The sequence below is a fragment of the Periplaneta americana genome, chromosome 13 (genome assembly GCF_040183065.1).
Source record: "Periplaneta americana isolate PAMFEO1 chromosome 13, P.americana_PAMFEO1_priV1, whole genome shotgun sequence".
NCBI lineage: Eukaryota > Metazoa > Arthropoda > Insecta > Blattodea > Blattidae > Periplaneta > Periplaneta americana.
The window spans coordinates 131,535,077-131,552,287 of record NC_091129.1 but is presented as its reverse complement, the minus strand read 5'-3'; the positions used below and the strand labels follow the sequence as shown (position 1 = coordinate 131,552,287).

The 17,211-nt window shown below is 37.8% G+C and overlaps 1 protein-coding gene across 2 annotated transcripts in view; it reads left to right on the top strand.

Moving 5' to 3' along the window:
* Nucleotides 1-16,797, top strand: part of LOC138712447 (farnesol dehydrogenase-like) — a 46,876-nt gene extending 30,079 nt beyond the window's left edge. For both annotated transcript variants that reach the window (XM_069844271.1, XM_069844272.1), the window contains exons 3-7: nucleotides 1,589-1,757; nucleotides 2,085-2,214; nucleotides 5,829-5,967; nucleotides 8,894-9,058; nucleotides 16,464-16,797. In XM_069844271.1, coding sequence (XP_069700372.1) covers nucleotides 1,589-1,757; nucleotides 2,085-2,214; nucleotides 5,829-5,967; nucleotides 8,894-9,058; nucleotides 16,464-16,505 — 645 coding nt within the window. In that variant the 3' untranslated portion in view covers nucleotides 16,506-16,797. The remainder of the gene's footprint in view (nucleotides 1-1,588; nucleotides 1,758-2,084; nucleotides 2,215-5,828; nucleotides 5,968-8,893; nucleotides 9,059-16,463) is intronic.
* The last annotated feature ends 414 nt before the right edge of the window (nucleotides 16,798-17,211 follow it).

Genomic DNA, 17,211 nt, shown 5'->3' with positions numbered 1-17,211 from the left:
TGTAGCCGGCCTGCAACGCGATTGGCTGCCGGAAATTACAGCACGGGACTATACATCATACACCAATAACGTCATGTGCTATTGAAAGAATTTCTTGCAATATAAAATCATTTCAAGTGACATCCGCATATGTTCAAGTTCCGTAACTTACGAATGCACGTTATTAGGCTTATTCACTGCAAAGATCAAGACGAAAATGAAAATGATGGCTCAAGCATGTGTTTACTAGTATAGCTTCAGAATGTCGGGAGTCGAATGTACTCCACGAACACGCAGCGACGATGTGTTTGTTTATAACCGTATCCATTGCATCATCTGTGTTCGGCGTACTATATACCCAATGTGTCTTTAACTTCAGTCTTTAGGTAGCTGGAATACGAAGCCTAATAATAAGTGAAGAAAAATAGTTTTGTTAATCTATTTCTCTGTGAGGTAACATGATACTTGTAAAATAAGGAGGTATTTGATTCATTGAGCAACAGTTGTGTATCATATTAGCTATTATTATTATTATTATTATTATTATTATTATTATTATTATTATTATTATTATTATTATTTCACGCTTGTCTTTGCGGATACAGAAAAAAAAAACAAGACAAAATTCTCGTCACAATTAGGTCTAATGTAAAATGCAGATCATGTGTTTTCCGTCTTTGTAAATCACTTGTGTTATATTGGGACTTAGACATCTGAAGGTTTAAAAATTATTTTAAAGCAATATGTTTACTCTAATTTATATAGTTTATTGGAGGAGAAGGTTAAAATATTTTATGCAGTTTAATTTAACTTCCAAATTAGAGTTTGAAAACAATATCCATGCGCTGTCCACTCTGAGGCGTTCCCCGGAATAAAAACTTACGTTAGGTCATTTTTCCGTTTCAAGGATGTACTCGTATATTGAATTCTTGATAACACTTCTCCCTCCTGACAAAATATTATTTTCCTCCAACAAACACAGCACACTCTAGAAATATTTGAATGTCGTCCTGCGCAATGTTTTTATACCAGATCTAAAATGTTTCTTGCTCTGCAACTAAAATTCAATATTATTGTAGTTAAGTTATTGTTCCAGAGAATACCTCAATAATTGTCCACACTGTTCCATTCTAGCAGAAATGAATTACCCGCTACAGACTGTTCTGTGAGATGCCACATACGTATATGGCCATTTGAATTGTGAGCAAGCTGGATTTTGCAATTAATCATGCATGATTTGACGTATGTCCCGAAAAATATGTCAAGTGCCATATGGCATCCAGTCAGCCTTAATGCTCTTCACATGACGGCTGCCAGGAGGCTTTGAATCTTGCACTAGAACCTTCTTCGTCCCTGTGTTCCTAGGATGTGCGTTTCATGTTAAAATGTGTCGGAAACTCTCGCTGTGTAGCTAAGTTTGTTCTAATAAACATTTCTACGGCACTAATACGCTTTTGTACAAACCATCGCTCCATTACAACTGAACTCCAAGCAATAAATGCCCTACTAGTGCTACCTAGCAATATCGTAGGCATTTGAAATTCAAAAACCATCTGGCATGCCATCGAGTTTACATATAGTATTTACTAAATACTTTCATTTCTTACAGGAGCTGAAGAAAAAGCTGAAGGGAGCATCAGGCACACTATATCCGCTAAAGGCTGACGTCTCGAAGGAAGAAGACGTGGCAACTGCATTCAAGTGGGTGAAGGACAATCTGGGAGGTGTGGACGTGCTTATCAACAATGCTGGTGTCGCTAGCTACAGCTCTCTGTCAGGTACATTTAGAATGTGCTACGCGATCCTCACGAAGTGAAACTTTATATGGTCTCAAGTAAGACTGTCCATGACGCAATAAAGAGCAGGGGCAATCTCCTCTCTCTCCAGAATGTCCTTCTGTATGCAAAGCAGGAAAGTTCTGATGATGAAATTTTAGATCGGTTCATCATAACAGAATTTTATTTTCTTTTCAGCGTCTGAAGGCCCATGTATTAGAATCGTCACAAAAAATTTCCTGGTTTCATTTGTCAGTGAAAGATTTACTATGGCAAACCCACGGAATTTGTATAATTGTTGTAATGATCATCCCTTGTTCTCTTTTTCAGAGGGGCCTGTTAAGAACTGGCGCACTATACTGGAACTAAACGTTCTAGGTCTCAGTATGTGCACCAAGGAGGCCATTCAGTCCATGAAAGAGCGTGGCGTGGACGATGGTCACATCATTCATATTAATAGGTATGTAACTGCTATTTCGCATTATCAATGCAGTTCTTAAAAATGTATAGAATATTTGGTATTTAGTAGTGGTGGTGAGGTGGTGGTGGTGGTAGTAGTAGTTTTTCTTCCTCTTCCTCCTCTTCTTCCTGTTCCTCCTCTTCATCCTATTCCTCCTGCTCTTCCTTCTCCTCTTCATCCTCTTCCTCCGCTTCTTCCTCTTCCTCTTCATCCTCTTCTTCGTCTTCCTCCTACTCTCCCTCCTCTTCTTCCTCTTCCTCCTCTTGCTCCTCTTCATCCTCTTCCTCCTCTTCTTCATCCTCTTTCTCCTCCTGCTCTTCCTCCTCCTCTTCATCCTCTTCCTCCTACTCTCCCTCCTCTTCTTCCTCTTCATCCTCCTGCTCTTCCTCCTCTTCCTCTTCATCCTCTTCTTCCTTTTCCTCCTCTTCCTCCTCCTCTTACTCTTCTTCCTCTTCCTCCTCCTGCTCTCCCTCCTCTTTCTCTTCATCTTCTTCTTCTTCTTCCTATTCCTCCTACTCTCCCAACTCTTCTTCCTCTTCCTCCTTTTCATCCTCTTCCTACTCCTGCTCTTCATCCTCTTCCTCTTCCTCCTCTCCCTCCTCTTCTTCCTCCTCCTGCTCTTCCTCCTTCAGCTATTTCTCCTCCTCTTCCTCTTCCTCCTCTCCTTCCTCTTCCTCCTCCTCTCCCTCCTCTTCTTCCGCCTCCTGCTCTTCCTCCATCAGTTATTTCTCCTCCTCTTCCGCTTCCTCCTTTCCTTCCTCTTCCTCCTCCTCTCCCTCCTCTTCTTCCTTCTCCTGCTCTTCCTCCTCTCCTTCCTCTTCCTCTCCCTCCTCTTCTTCCTCCTCCTACTCTTCCTCCTTCAGCTATTTCTCCTGCTCTTCCTCCTCTCCTTCCTCTTCCTCCTCCTCCTCTCCCTCCTCTTCTTCTTCCTCCTGCTCTTCCTCCTTCTGCTATTTCTCCTCCTCTTCCTCTTCCTCCTCCTCTCCCTCCTCTTCCTCCTCTTCTTCATCCTCCTCCTACTCCTGCTCTTCCTCCTTTTCCTCCTCTCCTTCCTCTTCTTCCTCCTCTCCCTCCTCTTCTTCCTCCTCCTGCTCTTCCTCCTTCAGCTATTTCTCCTCCTCTTCCTCTTCTTCCTCCTCTCCCTCCTCTTCTTCATCCTCTTCCTACTCCTGCTGTTCCTCCTCTTCCTCCTCTCCTTCCTCTTCCTCCTCTCCCTCCTCCTGCGCTTCCTCCTTCAGCTATTTCTCCTCCTCTTCCTCTTCTTCCTCCTCTCCCTCCTCTTCTTCCTACTCTCCCTACTCTTCTTCCTCTTCCTCCTTTTCATCCTCTTCCTACTCCTGCTCTTCCTCCCTCTTCCTCTTCCTCCTCTTCCTCTTCCTCCTCTCCTTCCTCTTCTTCCTCCTCCTGATCTTCCTCCTTCAGCTATTTCTCCTCCTCTTCCTCCTCTTTCTCCTCCTGCTCTTCCTCCTCCTCCTGCTATTCCTCCGCTACCTCTTCTTCTTTCTCTTCCTCCTCTTCTTCCTCTTCCTCCTCCTGCTATACTTCCTCTTCCTCCTCTTCTTTCTCTTCCTTCTCCTCCTCCTGCTCTTCCTCCTCTTCCTGCTCTTGCTCTTGTTACTGTTCTTGTTACAAGGTTTTCAGAAACAACTATGGAAATGGCGCCCATATAGCTCATTTGATAGAGCAACTGGCTAAGAACTAGACGATCCGGATTCAATGCCGTGCGGCAACGAGATTTCTCTCATTTCGAAACTGTCAGAAAGACGCCACAGTCTCATTCGCTTGTCAAATCGAGTACTCACCGGGTACTTACCGGTACTGAGCGTGGTGCTGATTATGCCACCCCATTGTAATGTCTAGGTTATGAAAGCATGTGCCCATGTTTCTTGTTGGGACCCTAAAAAGGGAAACTTTTACTTTTTAAAACTGATATGGCAATAAGCAGAAACCAGATCCAGGGTTCGAATTTCGACTCAGAGATGAGTTTTTATACTGATGTCCAGTGTTGTCTCGGTTCGAGACTTAATGTCATGTTGACTAAGGTCAGGTCACGTGGATACCGTCAAGTGTGCCTACAGTGGTCGTGGAGAAAGACTCAACTTCTGACGTCTCTATTCTTGCACGGGGAAGGCACAAGGCCAGAGCGCGACGTTGCAACTAACAGCATTCTCCCTTTCCTTACTCCAATGGCAGTCAGTTGGAAGGCGGGCGGGTGGTCAGGCAGAGCCAGGGAGTGACGTATCCAGTTCCCACTGGCTAAGGGATCCGGGGAGAGTATGGGAGTTCAACAATATACATTAGGAAAACTCCAGCGAAATCTCACATATCTAGGAATACCCTTCACCTCCAAACTCTCCTGGGCCGAAGTAGCTAAACAAACCTGGAGGAAATATAACGCAGCCACCAGAGCAATAAGCTACCTAAGTGGCATCAATCGACCTGGCTGTATAACCGAAACACTCCTCCACCTATACAAAGCACTGGTTCGATTCCTATGCATACATCCCTCAATTTTCCTCACACAAGCCCCTCCAACGACCCAATCAAAATTCGAAGCCCGCAAAAGAAGAATTCTCCGCCAAATATTCCACCTGCACAGACGCACCAGAAACAACACAGTTTACACTACGACAAAAACAAAGCCACTCTTCACACATCTAAACAACATAAACAGGAAATACACACATTCGGCAGTAAATCGCGTATATACACAACACATCTTCGCAAATCCCCCGAACACAAACAACAGAACAACACTGGAGAAACTCCTCTACAACTACCACCAGCCCCAACCACCAAACTAAAACACACAAACAAAACCGCAAACACTGTTGGAAATTTGAATACTGTCTGAAAGGACACACGACAGCAACAGAGAGGCAGATCAATAAAATAACATTACACCATGAAAGTCTCCATAACGATTCAGACGCTTCTGCCACCGGAGGAGGAACTTTAAAATCTCAACAAAAAAATATGTATGTACCGTACGTAAATATGTATGTATGCATGCATGCATACATAGTGTTCTGCCCAAGAGCAGGTCTTTAACTGCAAACCCAGCATTTTGCATTCTTCCCAAATTCTTTCTTTCCTCTTAATCTCCCCATAATAATACATTAACGTTGTCTATCAGATGATATCTTTTATCCCGAACTCTTCTCCCGGTCACCATTCCTGATATGTACATATGTATAAGTTATTATATTTAACTTATACTAACTAGTTCCCTACAAATATAGCAAATCAACAAATTAGACCTACACAAAATAAAAGGAATCAGTCACTGCACTCACACACCTACTGGCACTTATGCCAGAAATAGTTTCATATGTGTAAATATATTTTATTGTTATTTATGTACAATGGCCGGAGAGGGCGTCCTGCGCGTATAAGACCCTAAATCAGCCTCTGGCTCAAAGCCAGAAATATCAATAAACAACAACAACACATTAGGAAACTGTCAAGAGTTACTTCTTTGCCTGCGGGAGCTTCAACATGCGAAGTTAAATTATAATGGGACTTCAACTCCGCAAGGCAGAAAATGGCGATCATACAAATAGTTTCGGACTATCACATGTAACAAAATGGTTCACTCGGGTATTTGTGTGCAGTATTTCAGGTCACGGAGTACCGCATAACAGCGAGGATTGTGGGATCATATTCTACTCTGCATCCAAGAATGCGGTGACTGCTCTCACAGAAGGACTCAGGCGAGAGTTGGTGCTCAATAAATCCTGCATCAAAGTCACGGTGAGCAAATGCCGTATTTACCAACTTGGTTAAATATATTACAGGAAATTACTATAATAATAATAATAATAATAATAATAATAATAATAACAACAACAACAACAATAACAACAACAACAACAACAATAATAATAATAATAATAATAATAATAATAATAATAATAATAATAATAATAATGATAATACTTTATTGCCAGAACAAAGATACATATTGATTTTTTATACAGGGACATCATTTTATTTTTACTTGCATTTTTATTGTACCTGCATTTCTGAATGTACTTTACTCGCACCCCTTCACTAATGTCCTTGCTCCCGTCAGACACACAAACTTACGGCCGCTGTTGCATTCGAAGTCTTCAAGCAGTGAAGTAAACACTTCAGTGTATAGTGTATTTCATAAATATGGTTGCGTTTTCTATAGAAGAAAGAACCTATATTAATAATATCGTACTAAAAAATTATGTTCAAGAAACGATAAATTCAATTTCTGAGAATATGCTTCAAAATGTTTTTAATAATATGCGTAAAGAATTGAAGCCTGCATTGTAATGAACGGCAACCATTTTCAGCAACTTGTTTAAAAATTCAGATTAGCTTTTTTTGAATTGAGGTGGCTAGAAGCAAAGGAATGCTAGTGACATTTGTAATAACATGCGTTAAGTGCATCCAGTGTAAGCTAAAGTATCTAAAATTTTAGTGGCAAAGGGATATTTTAGTCGCATCACACATTAAAATTTAAATAAAAATTTCACCGATTTTAAGAAAGCTTAAATATTTAAACCCCATTTTCTCAAAAGTAACTTAAGTGCACTTACAGCCCTTTACTTATGACCCCCTCAATTTAAATGCACTTTCTATATTGTATGTTAACACCGATAATTAATATGCTAAATAATGTAGACATTATATAACGAACATAGCCGCCTGAAAAGTTGAGTTTTTGAAAAAAATGTTACTGCTCTACTGTATTTTGATAAATTCCGTAAAAGTAATCATCAAACTGAAAATCGTAATATCGTATTTCCCTACAACATAAATGGATACACTAATTTTCTCTCCTCCTATACCTAGTAAAATGATTTGTTTACATATTGCACTAGTAACATAAAACTCCTGTAATGGAAGGGGGCAACAGTATTTCCGAGTATAGCCAGGTTAATGTTAAAAATGTTGGTAAAAATAAAGTGATGTCCCTGTATAAGAACTCTCTAGCAACCCCAGAAAGAGTAAGTTACATACTCGTGCTCAGGGGGCATTCCACATAAGTTAATGTTAAGACATTTTATTGAATAACAGAGTAAAAAGTAATAGAAGAAAAAAAGAAGAAGAAAAAACACATATCACAATAATTGAACTTAGCAAATTGTATGTTTGGGAATTTATCTATTATCATGTTATAAACAGCGTATTCCGAATCTCACCGGACCGGTGGACGACAATGACGTCACGCTGCAGCGAAATAGGAGCAAAACTGCTGGAAGGATTGATGGCTATCATGGCGACTGCATAAGTTGTTGTCTATGCTACGCTAGCAAAGTTTTACGAAATTTCCGTACTGCCATCTCGTTCAAAGAAAAGAGAGCATAAACAATTTATTTCTTGAACCGGTAGTAATAACTGGTCCGTTGACATGTTCGCTCATAAGCCATTAACATTGTTTTTACGTTGTGCTCATTACAAACAATACAGCAGAACACACCGCCATGACACAACATTGCACGATGTCATTCGTCTGCTAATTCCCGCCGCGTACAAGAACCAATCAGATTCACTAATGGCAGCTGATGGATACTGCCACCACCTCTGCAAGCTGATGGCACCGGTGCGACACCGGTGGTGCATCAGTGACTCCATCGGTGAAATTCGGAACACCGTGATGCCATCAGATTGCTCAGCGCTGAGATTCGGAATACGTTCAAAGCCTTGGACCGAAGTTGCAACTGTGATTATATGCTACAGTTGTAGTATATTTAGGAACTGTCAAGCATATGTTGTCTGATCTTTTGATTTTATATTTATGTGAATATAAATTAAATATGTTTCGGTTTTTATGTACGAAATTCAGTAATACATTGTTATAAATTTGATGGATGTCAAATACTTTAAATTCTGAATACAGCAGTTCTGAAGGATAATCAAGAGATTTATTAAGGCATATTTTATTATTCTTTTCTGTAGCAGAGTTATTGGCATGAGGGAGGTACTATAAGCACTACCCCATCCTATAATGTCGTATTGTAATATAGCTTATAATAATGCGAGGTAAATCAGTCGTAAAGTATGGACAATCAAGTAATTTCGTAGGATGACAAAAAATAGTGAATAATTTTTCTTAATCTATTGCACAGAAAATGAACATGTTTATCCCAACGTAAATGTTGATCGACAAGCTTTGAAGCTCTAGTTACTTTTATTGCACTAAAAGAAATGTGAAATACAATCGGCTCGAAATCTACAATGTTCAGCGTTGATATTGAGACAATTGAATTAAATTTCGTTCAAGAATATCATAGTGCATTCAAGCACCACTGAAACTCAGCAAACGTAACTCACATGTAGCTGGTATAAAGAGGCAAACTCACCCTCCCCTCTTCCAATTGCGGTTGCGCATCCCTGGTATATAGTTACAGACCTCTATTATCAGGCAGTACATCTCACTTGACGATATGTCAGAGGAAGAACAATTGTTTGTATGCATCTGAAGTCTGATTAGTGTAACATGTAGCTAATCGGCGATATATACAATGGAGGGTGAAAGGAACTGGCCACCCTACCCCATTATCTCCTGGCCTCGTCCCGACGTACCATACTGTACTGTACTATAGATTGAAACAGAGTTACGTAAGTATGCTATACGCAGGACATAAATAGGTAAATAAGAGCGTAGAATGATGATAATACATTATTATTTTTATATTCACAGAGCCTGAGTCCCGGTACAGTACGAACCGACATAATAGAGGCATCTGGTATCAAGATTAAAGGAGGTCTCACACCAAAAGAGATGTACGACCAGGGACCAAGCCTGGAGTCTGAGGACATCTCACAAGGCGTCCTGTACGTCCTTGGCACACCACCGCACGTGCAGGTACGTGTTACTTACTGTCCTTACATCGATTAGTCTAGACCAGGCATGTCAGAAATCAGACACTGAAAGTTCAGTGTATGTGCGCGGAACGCCGGTCTGTGAAGATTGCGTCATTCACGTGTTGCTCTTACCAGTTCTTAGCGGGAGGGATGTACAAGAATCTATTCTGTTCTTCTAGTGTTCAATTAAATTAACATTTGGACATTATAAACACACTTAGCAGAAGTAAAAAACGCAATTATTGTCAGTGTCTATATTTGACAATAATTGTAACACAAGAAAAAATAGACTTACTCAGTTACTATTCACAAAGCAGTCGTTTGTAAAGAATCATTTATTTACACGATTTGTATACAATATTTGAAGAAAATATAAATATTGCAGTAATTTCGAAACAATAAAAAACGAACACAGTATTTCATTTTACATAGTAGGTACTGATTATTTCAAAGTACCTAATACTCTTTCATTGTTCCTCAAGTATTATTGGGACCATATTAAAGAAAATATTTTAATCCCAATTACATGCAATAGGACATTGTGAGGCTTTTACACTGGAATCATTTTTCCTTGCTGTGTATTAATATAAATTCACATTATTAGTAATAAATTTGATAAATTGAGTTTGAATTTAAATTGATATACAGTATAGTTTATTTGGAAAATGTTGAGCAAGTATCAGCAAGTTGGGAGCGTTACTGATTGTGTTAAAAGAGTACTTCACAAGCTGTGATGCGAGGACATTTTCTTTATGTCAGGTTTATTAACGTAAGTATATTAAGATAATATAGTAACGTGAGATGGAAAGTTCGCCATTATGTATTATTTTTCGAGAAAATTTTTTCGCTTTACAAATAGTTGCTTTCTTCCTTCCCTTACAACCTCAAGATCCTCATATGTATTCTTCACTCAATATTCTCATCACTTATCAGCTTATCAAATAAAAGTTTTAAGTCGTCTAACCATTCATGGCTGTGTTAGTACAGACTCCAAAACAACATCATTGTCAAGTTTGTCTTGCCGTGAGAGTACTAAAAAAGAAATAAGAGCTTGCGAATATCATATTTTGAGAACTTCACTAATCTGATTTAAATTCTCACATCACTATTAGGTTCACATGATGTGATGAAAGCCTTTCATTTTAAAATAATTACTGTTGGGTGGGGAAAACATTATAACAGTTATGTTATATGATTCGTGATTTCTCTTCTTCGTTATATCTGTGGACTCCTCACTTTATATTCACAACGCATTCACAATCACAGCTCAATGAGCACCCGTACTGATCTGTGTTACTGAAACCAAAGCTGTTCTGCTACTGCAGGTAATGTACAGCCGTGTCGCGTTCCCCTCCAAGACGATTCACTCCCTCCAGGTAGGGAAATAGGAACTGCACATTGCACAGAGACCAGCGCACAATGTGCAGGGTTTTGACATGCCTGGTCTAGACTAAGTTCTTAATAAACCCCACAGGGCTTGAACGTCGCCACGGTCAAGGCCTCGCCCTTTGACATCATTTTCGTACTTTTTTATTTTATTTTATTTTATTGGGTTATTTTACGACGCTGTATCAACATGTAGGTTATTTAGCGTCTGAATGAAATGAAGGTGATAATGCCGGTGAAATGAGTCCGAGGTCCAGCACCGAAAGCCATTTTCGTACTATCGGCTGCTCTATAAACATATTAGATTTAGGATAGGAATAATATTTACTGAGGAAGCAAAGAAAATGCAATCTTCTCGCACTATTTAAGTAAGCATAAAACGGATTTTTAATAACAAATTTCCCTTGAGTATACGGGGTAAGCCATAAGTAATGTCATTTATTTCAAGGAGTTGCCTTTGAGATATTTCAAACAGAAAGGTTTAATACAATTTTTTTCCGTTTTTGCTTTCTTTTTCGAGAAAAAAAAATATTTTATGTGAAACATTTAATTGCGTGTTTTGGGAAAGCCATTCAATTAGTTCCCAATATGCTCAGCCAATTTAAGAGAGTAATGTATTATGATAACAAATTTTACTTTAAAAAATTTAGTTTTGTCCTTGAAATGTGCAGAAATTTTATCTGAACAAATGTAACTTCATTCTCAAAATGAATTTTAAAATGTTACATTTGTTCGAATAAAATTTCTGCACATTTAAAGGACAAAACTAAAATTCTTTCAATCATTTATCACAATACACTGCTCTCTTAAATTGACTGACCATATGGGGAATTAAATCAATGGTTTTCTCAAAACACGCAATAAAATGTTTCATATAAAACAAATTCTTATCTCGGAAAAGAAGCAAAAAGGAGCAAAATTGTGAGACACTTTTTTGTTTGAAATATCTCAAAGAATAACCCCCTGAAATTAATGACGTTACTTACGGTTCACTCTATATAATAACGAAGCTTGCAGAGAAAAAAATTTAAAGCAAATTTTTGGTCTTCTCATTTCCTGATATCAAGGAAATAACACCGATTATTGTGTTCGTCTACTATGAACATTAAATAATTATACCTCGATAATTATACCTGATTGAGATTCTGGCTGATATGTAGGCTACATCTATTATAAGGCAGTACATCTCACTTAACGATATTTGTCAGAGGAAGAACAATTGTTTGTAATACATCTGAAGTCTGATTAGTGCAACATGTTACAAGTGAGCGATGTATGCAATGGAGAGGGAAACGAACTGGCTACCCTATCCCATTGTCTCCTGGTCCAGTTGCCTCATGACTGATGTCTTATTGTTGTCACTTATGAGATTGAAACCAGTCTTCGGACAGTTGACTAACAATAACTGAAACTAACAGCCTGACAGACTACAGTACATACATATACTCACATACATACATACATAAACATATACTGGGTGTTCATTTCAAAGTGTGTCATGACGTCACTTTTGTGAGTCAGCGATTTGAAGCGAGTTTCAGCTTTTATGTCAGAGAAGTTGCCTATTAATCAAGGCGTTCAATCTGAACTTGAGAACATGTACGGTATAACTTGAATGTCGTAGCAACAGATGGCGGTCTGTAAAGTCTGTGTGCTACCATAACCTCTTTCGAACTGTGTTTTGCGCGGGCAAGTCGTACGCAGGGTATTTGTTATCATCGTTTGCGTACGGCAACATTCCACAACACAAATCAAAATGCTCCGTGTCCATGTTGACCGTCCAAGTTAACAAATACGTAAGTAATCGTCTTAACCCTCTCCCCATATCCCGACAGTAAGAAAAAAAAACTCACTTCAGTACGTGTTTCCAAACAGTTCACATTCTTGTCACTACTGGCGTTACCGTACGTATCGGTAAGTAATCTTCAGAATGAACGCCGTACTTGTTAGGCAACTTCTCTCGCATTTAGGTAATACGCCTCTGCGGAAGTGTAGGAAGATTGAATTCTCTAGGCTCATCGGCTAGCCACATGACGACATACAGCGAGCCATGACACATTTTGAACTGAACACCCAGTATATCCCGCACAGAGTTATTTTATGTGTCGTAAATCCCAGGTTTACTTTACTTTCCAAAAAATCTTATTACAGACGTGTACTGCCCTTAGAAATTTATTCTTCTCGGTAGAGAACAAACATGTCTATACAGAGTGGAAGTGAAATAATCTTGCAGCTTGAAACGGGCGATAGGGTGCACTTAAATGACTAAAAAACCTATATTACGTTTTGTTATTAAATGGTTAATTAAAAATTAAGTTGGAAGATTTAGCAATCTGGCAACATCGACGCTAACACAATGGTCTTTCTTCTCGTAAGAGGTCAACGAACTAAGGTCTGTCTCCCTATGTCAGGCGTGTCAAAGTAAACCATACATGACATTTTGCCATAGCCGTGGTTCGACTTTTCTACAGTGGCCAGATGATTGACAACTCAGCTGAGAGTTCGATTGCTCGAAAGTTAGTTGCTAATCTCTTGTCACAGTAAACATAGTAAAAACATCGTTTGTAGCCTGTTTCAGAAGATATAAAGTTTTTTTCTTGTTTTTGTTTTACTGTTAATTAAGTTTAATTTTTTTAAGTATATCATTACTGCAGTACTGTAATACAGTTTTCTATTGGAACCAAGAAGTAAAATATTGATAATTTGTAAATACGAGTATATGTTTTTTTTTTTCAAGTAGACTGCACTGTTAGGAGAAAATACACAAACGATTAGGGAAAACACGGAAATTTTACTTGAAGCAAGTGGAGCGATCGGTTTGGAAGTAAATCCCGAAAAGACAAAGTATATGATTATGTCTCGTGACCAGAATATTGTACGAAATGGAAATATACAAATTGGAGATTTATCCTTCTAAGAGGTGGAAAAATTCAAATATCTTGGAGCAACAGTAACAAATATAAATGACACTCGGGAGGAAATTAAACGCAGAATAAATATGGGAAATGCGTGTTATTATTCGGTTGAGAAGCTCTTATAATCCAGTCTGCTGTCCAAAAATCTGAAAGTTAGAATTTATAAAACAGTTATATTACCGGTTCTTCTGTATGGTTGTGAAACTTGGACTCTCACTCTGAGAGAGGAACATAGGTTAAGGGTGTTTGAGAATAAGGTGCTTAGGAAAATATTTGGGGCTAAGAGGGATGAAGTTACAGGAGAATGGAGAAAGTTACACAACACAGAACTGCACGCATTGTATTCTTCACCTGACATAATTAGGAACATTAAATCCAGACGTTTGAGATGGGCAGGGCATGTAGCACGTATGGGCGAATCCAGAAATGCATATAGAGTGTTAGTTGGGAGACCGGAGGGAAAAAGACCTTTAGGGAGGCCGAGACGTAGATGGGAGGATAATATTAAAATGGATTTGAGGGAGGTGGGGTATGATGATAGAGGCTGGATTAATCTTGCACAGGATAGGGACCGCTGGCGGGCTTATGTGAGGGCGGCATTGAACCTTCGGGTTCCTTAAAAGCCATTGGTAAGTAAGTAAGTAAGACTGCACTTACGGCCGAAGTAGATATTTTCTTGTGCGACATTTAAAGTGTGAGATAATGTAATTTCAGTGATTTTAAAAATCGAATGTTTATAAGCCTGTTTTCCTTACGTCAAAGTATTAAAAATATCAATAGTTTAGAATGCATTATTCATTACGTGAGGGGGGTATGTATTATGTACGAGTACTTAGCTAAGTAGATATTTTACAATAAGCATGTTTAATATTACAGTTTCGGAGTAAACCGCTTATAAGAATCTATTTCAATACGAACATATTGTACACAGAGTTCTGGATTTTACGTGTAGTATCTTAAATTAATCATTTAACGTAAGAACATTGTAACATTTGTAAGTATCCCGAGGTTGTAGTTCGTAGTAGATTATTTTTTATAGGAGACAGCTGCCACACGAGTCACCAACCCTCTCGTATTACTGACCTTGACAAGCCTGCGGTCTGTCTCTATGACTGCAGTGTTGCAATCTGTTTCGCAACGTTCATTGGGTTAAAATGAATAGGTTTTAAATTAAATTTACACGAAAACCATAGACGCTATGGAAATATGCCAGAGGAATTAATTATTCTTTGTTAGATTTTCTATCGACATGGACGAAAATCACGATCCTATTCACAATAGTTACCGAATAAGAGTATGTTAAATATTTTGGGGGGGGGGGGGGAAACATTTTTTTCTGGGTAAACTATTAACTTTCCACCAATACGTTATTACAAATTTTTGTTACATACAACATGAGCTATTCGCACACACAAGGAGACGTGCATAATAATAATAATAATAATAATAATAATAATAATAATAATAATAATAATAATGTTTTATTTTCGCTGGCAGAGTTAAGGCCTTAAGGCCTTCTCTTCCACTCAACCAGCCTTAATCAATACAATACATATTTAAATTACGAATATTTACACTGCACTTAAAAGGTTCTCCAGCAATATTCTTCAGGTAAGTTAACGACTAGTAGACTACATATTTATTTAAACTTAGATAAACCTATACGGTAAAGTAGTAACTTAATTTATGAGCTAATTTAATTCAATCAATTATAATTAATTTGAGATTTTAGATAGCTAGTAATATGATGAAAATTAATTTAATATAAGCTTACTAGAACTATGTTACAGGGAGAAAAAAAAAATATATATATATATAAATCTAAAATAAATTTCTATAATGAGAATATTAATGTATTTGCCATTAGAGGTTTTGTAAATCTATTTAGAGAAATTAATGATAATAATAAGAATGGACAGATGTTAGTTTCATTATATGTAATAAATATTAATCAGCAGTTAATTTGTTAAGTAAGAATTTATGTAATTTTGACCTAAATGAAGTTATCGTCCAACAACCCCTTACATCACTCGGTAGCGAGTTCCAATTTCTAGCAACTGAAACTGTACAAGATGAAGAATATAACGATGTCTTGTGGTAGGGTATAATGAGCAAATTGTTATGATGAGATCTTGTACTTAGATAGATGATATGCGGATAGATTTTGAAAACGAGAAGCCAAATAAATTGGGGTAGCGGTGCGCAGAATTTGAAATAAGAGAATAAGAGAATGCAGGGCTCGTCGATCGCTTGGCCTCAGCCAAGACATACACAAACACACACACCTAAATGCATACACGTAAGGATACACAATACATATTATGTCTAGTCATTATTTGTTGCAAGCATACATAGCAATAGTACAAACATACACGTCATATAGATAGAAGTGTGTTAGATATTATCCGTTAAATGTATCATTCTCAAGAAAGATTCTTACATTTGTTAAATAATAATATAACTTTCAAAGGTGGTGCCTATCTTAGAAAGGATTCAGGAACCCTCTCAGAATCTTTCTTCGTATAGATGAAACTTTTCTGCATACATGACATACTAAAGGACGTTGAATGATGTAACATCACTGTCATCTAATAAACTTGAATATTTCAGCTGATAGGACAAGGAATACTTCTGGTAGTAGTTAGGATCAGTAGGGACAAGTTTAAGTTTCTAGAGAAGTTACAGCTCCCTTGTACTTCGAGCATACCGCAATAAATATTTTGATTTACAAAACTATAAAAACAAAAATTTTATAAAAACTATCTAACTCATAGAATTCGGATTCAGATTATTTTCACCAAAAAAAATCAAATTTACCCCAACTGTAATTGAGAATAATGATGATTACAGTATTACCACAGTCTAGTGTATACAGTCACGAAGCTTGAGTTTTGAGGGTGCTAGGAACAATAGACTGTGCCGGTACTATTTCGCATTGTCTGTAATGGGGCCATAGTAGCGATCCTAGTGGTGAGCAACTATATATGGATGCATATTTACTGCGTATTGAGCTTCGTGACTGTGTATACTAGTCTGTGGTATTACGATAAGACATGTCAAAGTATATTTCGCATTTTTAATGATTAGAGGTAATTCTTGTTTCAGGTCCACGAGCTAACCATCAAACCGGTCGGAGAGCCGTTCTAAGCATCCTTTCTGAAGGATTTGGATTTGACACGTGAATCGGAGAGTGCCAGAGAATTCCAAGCATCAAAAAGAACATTTATAAAATGTTTGCTTTCAAAGTTTGAAGTTATATTTTGTAATTAATAAAACATATTATTAATTATAATAGTCACATTCTCTGTAAAGTGTAATGATCTAATTATATGTGAAATTACCTTAAGGTTCAGTGTTTAGCAAATGAAAATTCATACTGTAAGTAATAATGTCTACATTCTAAAGTGCACTTAAACAATAAAGCACTCTCAAGCAATAAGCTCTTGTTGTAAAATTCTATAAATGTGTACCTTCTCTTCAGTTCTAAATGTTCCATACTTACTTACTGGCTTTCAAGGAACCCGGAGGTTTATTGCCGCCCTCACATAAGCCCGCCATTGGTCCCTATCCTGAGTAAGATTAATCCAGTCTCTACCATCATACCCCACCTCCCTCAAATCCATTTTAATATTACCTTCCCATCTACGTCTCGGCCTCCCTAAAGATATTTTTCCCTCCGGCCTCCCAACACTCTATATGCTCTAAATGTTCCATATTCAATAAATTTATAACAATATGAATAGGACTATAGAGGAAAGTGACCTTAGTCACTTTAACTGGAACAACGTAAATCTTGTAAATGCAGACTTCATGACACTTATTATATAAAATAATTATAGGATACCTTTTTATA